The sequence below is a fragment of the Pempheris klunzingeri genome, chromosome 11 (genome assembly GCF_042242105.1).
Source record: "Pempheris klunzingeri isolate RE-2024b chromosome 11, fPemKlu1.hap1, whole genome shotgun sequence".
NCBI classification, from domain to species: Eukaryota; Metazoa; Chordata; class Actinopteri; order Acropomatiformes; family Pempheridae; genus Pempheris; species Pempheris klunzingeri.
Window position 1 is genome coordinate 27,589,145 of NC_092022.1, and position 10,766 is coordinate 27,599,910.

Sequence of the window (10,766 nt, forward strand, 5' to 3'; positions counted from 1 at the left end):
TTGGTCACGTGGGCGGTCAGGTGATCGGTCAGGTGGGAGGTCAGGTGGGCCGTGGCCTTATTGACCCTGACCTGATGTGGACCCCTCAGTAATCGGTGTCTCCACTGGGAGCTGTACAGTGAGAGCTGAGGGACAAAACTAATCTGTGTTTCCACCAAACGTGAACCACGGTTTTGTGAATTATGTACAAAGTCAATGCAAAGATGCCAAAACGTGGTTGGAGACGTAAAGGATGCGAGTGACGCAAAGCGAATCAGGCAAAAACGTTTCCTACAGAGGCGGCTTCAGTGAACGTATCCTGGAGGGGAATCTCAGCTGTGATTGGCTGTCCTGACGTCCTGACCCGGACAGCGGAGGGAGCTGCAGTGTGTGTCTGTTATTGTGTCTTTGTGTTGACTTGTGTGAGTAACGATCTGCAGATCAAACTCAAGCGAGTGAATATTTACTTCACGTTTAATGGAAACCCACCATGAGACCGCTGAGCCATCCGCAGAGGCTCCCGAGGCCACGGAGGCAGCGGTGGTGACGTGACCGTCGGCCATGTGTCATGTGACGCCGTGCGATATGATGACGCTGCGTTAGCGTGCTAGCTTTCGTGTTGGTCAGAGCAGCTGAGGGTTGAAGTTGCTGACGTGGTTCTCTAAAGGAACATTACAACGTGTTGAAGGGAGACGATGCAGCGGTAATGGCGGTGTGTTTAGTTGCAGCACTAGATTTTCGTACACATCCCGGTGGACTCCAGCTGCTGATCTGGCCAATCAGAAGACTGCGCTGGTACTCAAGAGGCTGGCGGTGGGAAATGTGTTTGGAGTCGGTACCCTGCCGGATGAGGAGGAGTGCCCTGCTTAGTGAGACACGCTGACTGCTGCCATCGCAGCCTCTGGACGCCACAGAACGCTCCCTCAGCCTGAACCACATTCCCCTTCTGCCTGTCTACAGCTCTACCCTGTCTGTCTGTCCACCTGCCTGTCTGCCAGCCTGTCTGACCACCTGTGTGTCTGTCTGTCTGCCTGTCTGTCTGCCTTTCTGCCTGTCTATCCTCTGCCTTTTTTTTCCTGTTTCTGATGTTTTCTTCCTGTCTCTCTCTCTCTCCCTGTCTGTCTTTCTGTCTGTCTGTCTCTGTGTCTCTCTCTCTAGTTAGCATGGCTCCCAGGGATCTACAGGTAAGTGTCCAGGTGTGATGCCTGCTATGTTCTCATTGGTTGCTGCCATTTCAGGTGGAGAGCTAGTTTTAGGTATATTTAACCTTCAGTAAATACTGTAAGGTCATCGGAGACTACCGGTCTCCACAGACTGTCTATAAAGACGACCGGTCTCCACAGACTGTCTAAAGACGACCGGTCTCCTCAGACTGTCTAAAGACGACCGGTCTCCTCAGACTGTCTAAAGACGACCGGTCTTCTCAGACTGTCTAAAGACGACCGGTCTCCACAGACTGTCTATAAAGACGACCGGTCTTCACAGACTGTCTATAAAGACGACCGGTCTTCACAGACTGTCTATAAAGACGACCGGTCTTCACAGACTGTCTATAAAGACGACCGGTCTTCACAGACTGTCTATAAAGACGACCGGTCTCCACAGACTGTCTATAAAGACGACCGGTCTCCACAGACTGTCTATAAAGACGACCGGTCTTCACAGACTGTCTATAAAGACGACCGGTCTCCTCAGACTGTCTAAAGACGACCGGTCTCCTCAGACTGTCTATAAAGACGACCGGTCTTCACAGACTGTCTATAAAGACGACCGGTCTCCTCAGACTGTCTAAAGACGACCGGTCTCCTCAGACTGTCTATAAAGACGACCGGTCTTCACAGACTGTCTATAAAGACGACCGGTCTCCACAGACTGTCTAAAGACGACCGGTCTCCACAGACTGTCTAAAGACGACCGGTCTCCTCAGACTGTCTATAAAGACGACCGGTCTCCACAGACTGTCTAAAGACGACCGGTCTCCTCAGACTGTCTATAAAGACGACCGGTCTCCACAGACTGTCTATAAAGACGACCGGTCTCCTCAGACTGTCTATAAAGACGACCGGTCTCCACAGACTGTCTATAAAGACGACCGGTCTCCACAGACTGTATAAAGACGACGACTCAGCTGTCCTGTTCCATCTGTGGTTCAGACTTTCTGTGACTGTTACGACACCAGTTTGACTCCAGGTGCTTGTTGCATGTCTTGTGTTCACTGCTGCTGACAGGTAAAGACCAAACACACATGTGAGCAGCAGGAAATGTGTGTGTGTTCACTAGTGTGTAGTGTCAGTGTTCGTGTGTGACACAGGCAGCTCTCTAAAAACTGTCACAGTGTTGGCATGTAGAAACTTCAGTGTGTCTTGCTGCTGTGTATGTGTGACTTTTTTGTGTTTACGTGTGTGTGTGTGTGTGTGTGTGTAGATGGGGAAGCTGTCAAAGAACAAGAAGAAGAAGTTGAAGCGAAAGGCAAAGCGTCAGGAGAGACTGTTGGAAGAAAGACTGATGGACATACAGGTACTGCAGAACTACTACAATACTAATGCAGTACTACAATAGTACTGCTGTAATACTACTGCAGTACTACTGTACTGGAACTACCACCTAACCTGACCAACCCAAAGCAAACTAACCCTAACCTAACCTAACCTGCACTACGACTCAGGCTTAGATAACTAAATTTGGTAAAGTTTATGACATCACTACAGACTCTGGATTCTGATTGGCTGGCAGGTATAGGTTCACTATCATCAATCAATCAATCAATCTTTATCTCTACAGCACCAGTTCATAACTGTTCTGTTGACTGTTTCCATAAAGAGCAGCTCAGAACAAACTCTTTCATTCAGAGACCAAAGATTCAGGAATTCAACAGGAAGGATTCAAGAATCCCCAGCAGCTCAGAGATTAGATTAGGACCCAGTGGAGGGAGAACTCCCCTTTAACGGGGGGAACTCCCTTCTAATCCTTCTCTCTGTGTCTCTCTCTCTCTCTCTCTCTCTCTCTCTCTCTCTCTCTAACCTCCACCCAACATGGACCCTGACAGAAAGCCAACCACCTCTGAGCCTGGTTGTCTTTGAGGTTTCTCCCTGTTAAAGGGGAGTTCTTCCTCCACTGTGTCCTAATCTAATCTCTGAGCTGCTCTGTGGGGATTCTTGAATCCTTCATGTTGAATTCCTGAATCTTTGGGCCTCTCTCTAATTAAAGAGTTTGTTCTGAGCTAGTCAGTGAAGAGAAGCCAGAACAAGAGAAATATGATCTCTCCTAGTTCTCGTCAGTACACAAGCAGCAGCGTTCTGGACCAGTGGGTGGACATATTTGTAGTTCTACAGGACTGCATCAGTGTCAAACTGGTTAGAGTTGGATTACACGTGTTTACTCTCTAACCATTTCAGCCCAGTAACTCTGTGTAGTTATCTTTGGATTCCTCTAGTGTAACTGATTTATTAACCTTGTCATTGTTTTTAAATGTTCTACCAATTATTTCTTTGTCCTCTACTTTTGTCACTGTAGTAGTATTACAGTGTAACTGTAATATAGCTAATGAGCAGCAGCATCACAGCAGCCAATCACATTCAAACAGGAAGCGACAAAACCTCCATGTTTGTCCTTCCTGTGTTTCAGAGGATGGAGGAGGAGGATGGCGTCCAGTTACAGCCCGACGACACAGACAGTAACTGTGAGTACACACTACTACACGCTGACACACATTAATGTTATTCACTAACGTTACATGCTGATGTAACATAGTAATGTAACACGCTGAGATCACATGGCGTGTGGTCCCGCGTGTTCCTCCATCAGGACGTCAGTCTCTCTTCCTGTTTTATTCACATTGACACTGTAAACAGGAAACTGGTTTACTGGAGTTTTTGACTTTCTCCTCCTCTGCTCTCAGGCTCTCTGGTTGCCAATGGAAACACTTCTTGCTCCACAGCCAATAGCAAAGCGAGCCCTGAGTCCCCCAGCTCCTGGTTGGAAGACAGGTGTAATGGCCACGCCCCCGGACGCTTCTCCAGTCCTGCCTCCGGCCTATCAGGGTTCTCTAGCTCTGTGATGTCAGCGACGTCTGAGTCCGCACTCTCTACTCAGTCAGGGTACTCGAGTGGACGAGATGGTGAGAACACACACACTCTAAATATACATACACACACACAACTAAAAACACACACACTGTAAAAATACACAAACTCTAAAAACACAGACACTCTAAACACACACACACACACACACACACACTAAAAATACTCACACACTAAAAACACACACACATGTTCTGATGAACACTGCAACACACACGAACACTGCAGAACACGTGTTGCCGTATTAATCAGAATGTGTGTGTGTGTGTGTGTGTATGTTGCAGGGTGCAGTGTTCATCAGACCATGTGTGTGTTGCAGTGTTCATCAGACTGTATGTGTGTGTGTGTGTGTGTGTGTGTGTGTGTGTGTTGCAGGGTGCAGTGTTCATCAGGCAGTGTGCAGTGTTCATCAAACTGTGTGTTTTGCAGTGTGCAGTGTTCATCGGACCGTGTGTGTGTGTGTGTGTTGCAGTGTGCAGTGCCTCAGACTTCGTGGTCAGTCCTCTGGATCCTCTGAATGCCGACAGACTGAAGGTGAAGATCGCTGATCTGGGGAACGCCTGCTGGGTGGTGAGAAGCCTTCATCATCATCCTCCTCGTCTGAGGAGTCACCCTGAGCTACTGACCAATCAGACGCATCACCCCCCCCCACTCTAACCCCTCCCCATATGTGTTCTCTCTGTCTATATCTCTCGCCCAGCATAAACACTTCACTGAGGACATTCAGACCCGCCAGTATCGAGCTCTGGAGGTTCTGATTGGAGCAGAGTACGGCCCCCCCGCTGACATCTGGAGCACCGCCTGCATGGTACGCACACACACACACACGCACACAGTAAGGACGGGCCATGTATTTGTATTTGTCTAAAAATTGCAGCGATGGAGTCAAAGTCGGCTTTAATCTAAATGCTGAATTCAGTCGTGTGATTCTGACTTGAAGTTTCAGAGAGAAAAGAGAAAAAACAAACCATAAAAACAAGAACGTAGCCCCCTGCACCCCCCCCGGTTCTATTCCAGGTTTCTCCCCGTTAAAGGGGAGTTCCTCCCGTTAAAAGGGACTTCTCCCCGTCAAAGGGGAGTTCTCCATGTTAAAGGGGAGTTCCTCCCGTTAAAGGGGAGTTCTTCCTCCACTGGGTCCTAATCTAATCTCTGAGCTGCTCTGTGGGGATTCTTGAATCCTTCCTGAATGTCTGTTCTCTGAATGAAAGAGTGTGTTCTCTTTATGGCTAGGATGAGAGAACAGTTCTGACCTGGAGCTGGAGAGAGAAACACTTACTGATTGATCGGGGGGGGGGGTGACCATTTGGGCGTCTATAACACGCACACACTGATGTATTGATCTATTGGTGTATTGATGTGTGTGTGTGGGTTGGTGTTCCAGGCCTTTGAGCTGGCGACAGGTGATTACCTGTTTGAACCTCATTCAGGAGAAGATTACACCAGAGACGAAGGTACCCACACACTACTGCAGCATCAGTGTGTACTTCTGTGCAGTGTCAGAGTACTGAGTGTGTATTTGTACTGTGTTCAGATCACATCGCTCACATCATCGAGCTGCTCGGTCCGATCCCGCTGCCCTTCGGCCTGTCGGGACGCTACTCCAGAGAGTACTTCAACAGGAGGGGTGAGACAGGCTGCTCACCTGTCTGTCTGTTCATCTGTCTCTGTTCACCTGTCCCTGTTCACCTGTCTCTCTCTCTCTCTATCTGCCCCCCCCCTACGGTCCAGGTGAGCTGCGTCACATCTCCAGCCTGAAGCCGTGGGGGCTGTTCGAGGTTCTCCTGGAGAAGTACGAGTGGCCGTTGGACCAGGCGGCTCAGTTCAGCGACTTCCTGCTCACCATGTTGGAGCTGCAGCCAGAACGCCGCGCCACGGCGGCCCAGTGTCTGCAGCACGCCTGGCTGCACACGTAGACACACACACACACACACACACAGTGTTGAGGGAGTAGCTGCAGCAGCCAATGACATCACAGACTGTTTCTGACCTTTGATGTAATGACATCTCTGAACCAATGAGGTGATGACTGTGTGCATCATGTGATCAGTCAGACATGATTGGTTATTACAGCATCAGCTGGGTTCAAACGAGCCACTAAAGACATACTGATGTCCTCCTGTTGCCATGGAGACACTCTACTGGTCATCACCTGTCACAAGACCTGTGACGTCACTGGCCTGTGATGTCACAGCTGTGAGTTCTTCAGCCGTGGTCGTTTTCCTGTTGGTTTTTGTTTTTATTGATTGTCTGTCCTTTAGGAACCTTATTGATTATTGATCGGAGACTTTCAGCCACCTAATGATGATGGTTTAGACAAGCTCACCCCCCCGACAGTATTGACGAAATTGGTAACAGTATTGACAACAGTATCAGCACTGTAGAGTCGACCTCCTCTCACCTCAGTGTTCATACAATACATAGTGCCTTGACAGTGACATCACCAGATTTTCTACGCGTGCGTCTGTGTGAAACGTTTCTTCTTCTGTCAAAATAAAGCTGAATGAAGCTGACATGATACTGAAGCGGCTCGTGGGTTTGGTCCTCTAGGTAATCTGTGGTGTGGTTCTCCAGGGTACCTACAGTATATGGCAGCCAGCGCAGATACTTAACGACGTCCTGCTGTCTATGCGTCCTGTGTCACCAGGTCCCCAGTCTACTGCTGCCTCAGTCAATAAGCGGACACATCAGTTAAAATCTGAACCAAGGCCTTTAAACTCCAGAGTCTATCAATAACAAACAAACTAATGGATGGAGGGGGCAGCGAGTGTTGTGGTGCCTCTGAAGAGTGAAATGACGGCTTCAGCTACCGGTCAGAGGGGTCCGTCTGACAATGATGTAGAGCGGTGTAAAAAATATTGTACACACTTGCAGGCAATTGAGTAAAGATGGATTAGTACCTCAGACAATCCAAACTCTCCCTTTAACCAATCAGCAGGGCTGTCGTAATGAGCAGTTAGCTTAAAGGGGCACTACACAAGATTTGGTCAGAATTTAAAGCATTCAAACACAGGTAATACAGGTATCTCTGAAGTTAGCACGCTCCCCAGCTAGCCCTGGCCTATCCAGTTTGTACATAAGGGGGCAGCACTGAGTCACTGCAGCATCCAGCCTGCCGTCAATCCAACGGGAGAGGAAGAAGGAGGAAGAAGAGGCAGCGATGTCTGAGGCTGCAGTGACAAAGAACAAATACAATCTTCACACAAAGACTGAAACATGAGAACAGCGCAAACTTTATGAACTCCATCAGAACCAATTGTTTAATTAATCATTATTCATGAAAGTCGACTCGCCATCTTTCTGCTCATTAACGGCCGCAACCATCCTGACCTGCTGATACCTGATCAGTGAAACACCACCGATCAATGAACACTGATCAATGTGCATCAAAAATAATACTCAATCCGTTTCCAGCAGCAGGACCTCTGACTGCCACAGTCTACCGTGGTGCGGTGTGATGTCACATAAGTGTGATGATGTCACATAAGTGTGATGATGTCACAGGGACACAGCAGCTTGAGCAGGTTTAATATAAAACTGAGAAACCAGAGTGACTCCGATTTAATGAGGCGCTCAGCTCATCCAGTAAAAACAGTCCACCAGTTCATTCTGCTCTTCATCCTCTTCACTTCTTCTTACGGACCACTGTCCAGCCGTCCTCTTCGTCCTGAGGAGGAGGAGGAGGAGGAGGAGGAGGGTTCGTCCTGCCGACTGATGGACTGGATGATTCGCACTCCATCGCCTGAGTACCACAAACACATTCATCAGTTTCTTCCCATCAAATCAGAGTGTGAATCATGTGACTGCAGCAGGACAGACACACGTTAACACAGGTATGTGCCGTGTGTGACGGATGGTCACAATAACACCTTTGGTTAGCTAGCTGCTGTGGAGCAGTCAGACTGGCTACAGTGGCTAACGTTAACGTTAGGCTAACAATAGCCATGTTAGCTAAGGCTAGCTCTAATGTTAGCTTTGGGTGCATCAGTAGGATTTTTTAAATGACTTTACTGTCACAAAGGAACAGATTAAAATGAAGAAATGTTACTTCTGGGTTGTAGCCGACATTTGGAGCACTGAGGAGAACATGGCGTTGACTCCAGGCCTCCGTAGAGTTCTGACTTTTTTTGGTAAAAATGATCAACCGGTAAATTGATCGACTGCCAGTCCTGTGTGAACGCACCAATCACAGCTCAGCGTGTGACAGGTAAGACGTACCTGAGGTTCATCCTCGCTGTCGTCATCAGAAGGTGTGGGCGGAGCTGCGACCTTCGGCCTCTGGCTCTTCCTCTGGCTCAGAGTGTCAATGGTGTCCTGGAGTTGCTGCAGCGCCCCCTGCTGCCACTGAGAGAACACCTGCAGCAGACTGACAGACACCTGCAGGTACACAAGGACTCACCTGTCACATCACACCTACACGTGTGTGTGTGTGTGTGTGTGTGTGTGTGTGTGTGTGTGTGTGTGTGTGTGTGTGTGTGTGTGTGTGTGTGTGTGTGTGTGTGTGTGTGTGTGTGTGTGTGTGTGTGTGTGTGTGTATACCTGAGGTAAACTCCCATCATCCACCACTGTGTCAAACTCCTGATCCATCAGCTGAGCGATGAAGTCCTCGACCTCAAACTGCTGCAGGTCATCTGATCAAAGTAACTCGTTAACAGTCAGTTCTTTATCGGTTTCTCTCCCATCATCAATGACGAACAAAACTGTTGTCAGCTGACAGGTTGCCATGGTTACCTACCGTTATCATGGAAATACTGCTGGACTACCTCCACCATCCAATCAGCTTTCTGCTGCCCGTACACGCCTCCGAACCCGTTATCCACCGCAATCTGAGGAAAAACACACAGACGGGAAGTACTGACGGGTACGTGAAGTACTGACGGGTACGTGAAGTACCGACGGGTACGTGGAGTACCGACGGGTACATGAAGTACTGACGGGCACTGACTAGTACGAGTCAGACAGCTGTGCATGAAGTCAGTCCTTCTGCTCCCTGACCTCAGATCAGTCTCATCGGAGGACGCCTGCCTTCATGTGGCTCTGAACCATGTGACCGCTGGAGGTGAACCAGGTGAGAGGAGCTGCTCCATCAGCCTGTCTGTCTCTCAGTCCTCCTGCCGCTCTCTGACGTGGCGGAGCCTCATTCTGAGCTCTGATTGGCTGCAGCAGGTTTAAACAGCCTGCGGGCCGTTCAGGTGTGACTCCGCCCCCCCAGTGAAGGACTACTGAGGGCTATCATGATCTCAGGAGCTGATCTTTAGCCTCAGTCTAACGGGGGTCCTCTTCGGAACTCACTCAGTAACCCAGGTCTACCTGGGTTAGGGTTACCCTGCACGGTACCAGCGCTGGATCACGTGACTTTAATGTTTACGTTTAGGACGGACGTGTGATGTCACTACTCAGCAGTCCCATTGGTTACTTTGGCCTCGTGCAGCTGCTCTTTCAGCCCACCAGCTCTTTGTCCGGGGAGGACCTGCTAACTCGGGCTAACCTGCTAACTCGGGCTAACCTGCTATCTCGGACTAACCTGCTAACTCAGGCTAACCTGCTCTGCAGCAGGCCAGCTAGCTCACGGTGTGAACCACCGGACCCCTGAGCCCGGGTCCGGGTGTCTGAGCGCCGCTGAAACTGCGGGGGGGGGCTCCGCTGTGGCCGGTCCTCGGGCTCATCATCATGAGCACAGACCGGGACCTGACCTACCTGCAGACCGGGCCAGGAGTGCAGAACCGCTCGGACTCCCTCTGTGAAAAGCTCACGTGAAGTAGCGGAGGCCGCCATATTGGATCTGACAGACCGGAAGAGCAGAGTGAAGAAACACATCCGGATCAGACAGAAGCAGCTGATCCGGATCAGAAGGTCTGATCCTGACTTTTATTTTATAAACTGTTAACTGTTTCTCATCTCTAAAGGAAATAAACTCCATTAAACTGATTTTAATAAGACACAGAGAGAGAGAGAGACAGGCAGGCAGAGAGGGAGACAGGTGTGTGTTCAGTGGTGTTGGAGCAGCTGAGTCTGAGTCTGTGTCCTCATCAATAATGTGAATCATGTGGTTTCTGTGGTTGGAGTTCCTGATCTGTCTTCATCATCATCATTAGTCAGATATTTCCTGTCTGGTGGATCATTAATCATCAAGTCAATCTGTGATGAGGTCAAACAGCAAATCACTGAGTTGAGACATGTTTGCTGATGACACGACGAGAAGAGGCAGGCTACAGGGAAGAGGTGGCCCAGCTGGTATCCTGGTGCCATGAAAATAATCTCTCTTTAAATGCTGAGAAGACTAAAGAGATGGTCATTGATCCGAGGCGGAGGAAAGAGCAGCTTGCACCACTCTTCATCAGCGGGTCTGAGGTGGAGAGGGTGAAAACCTTCAAACTCCTTGACACTCACATCAGTGAAGACCTCAAATGGACTCACAACACACAGCACATCATCAGGAAGGCTCAACAGAGACTGTACTTCTTAAGGAAGCTGAGAAAGTTCGGTCTGCCCACCAAACTTCTCAGCAACTTCTACAGATGTACAGTGGAGAGCATCCTGACCAACTCCATCACAGTATGGTATGGGAACTGTACCATACAGGAGAGGAAGGCTCTCCAGCGTGTCATTAAAACCGCACAGTACATCTGCGGAGCAGCCTTCACACCACTCCATCACATATACGACAGCCGTGCCACAAAGAGGGCACAGAACATTATCAAAGACAGC

At 49.3% G+C, this 10,766-nt stretch overlaps 2 protein-coding genes across 2 annotated transcripts in view; one reads left to right on the plus strand and one right to left on the minus strand.

Annotated features, from left to right (window-relative positions):
* The window catches only part of srpk3 (SRSF protein kinase 3), a 13,153-nt gene extending 6,575 nt beyond the window's left edge, over positions 1-6,578 (plus strand). The window contains exons 9-17 of the mRNA XM_070839337.1: positions 1,138-1,163; positions 2,404-2,496; positions 3,604-3,658; positions 3,878-4,096; positions 4,534-4,631; positions 4,762-4,869; positions 5,443-5,512; positions 5,593-5,685; positions 5,790-6,578. Coding sequence (XP_070695438.1) covers positions 1,138-1,163; positions 2,404-2,496; positions 3,604-3,658; positions 3,878-4,096; positions 4,534-4,631; positions 4,762-4,869; positions 5,443-5,512; positions 5,593-5,685; positions 5,790-5,974 — 947 coding nt within the window. The 3' untranslated portion in view covers positions 5,975-6,578. The remainder of the gene's footprint in view (positions 1-1,137; positions 1,164-2,403; positions 2,497-3,603; positions 3,659-3,877; positions 4,097-4,533; positions 4,632-4,761; positions 4,870-5,442; positions 5,513-5,592; positions 5,686-5,789) is intronic.
* Positions 6,579-7,287: 709 nt separating this feature from the next.
* Positions 7,288-9,839, minus strand: tsr2 (TSR2 ribosome maturation factor). Its single transcript, XM_070840016.1, has 5 exons — positions 9,756-9,839; positions 8,794-8,884; positions 8,598-8,689; positions 8,277-8,435; positions 7,288-7,800 (listed from the first exon to the last, which is right to left on the minus strand). Exons 1-5 carry the CDS (start codon positions 9,831-9,833, stop codon positions 7,684-7,686), a joined length of 537 nt encoding a protein of 178 aa, XP_070696117.1. The 5' UTR covers positions 9,834-9,839; the 3' UTR covers positions 7,288-7,683.
* Between the last annotated feature and the right edge of the window lie 927 nt (positions 9,840-10,766).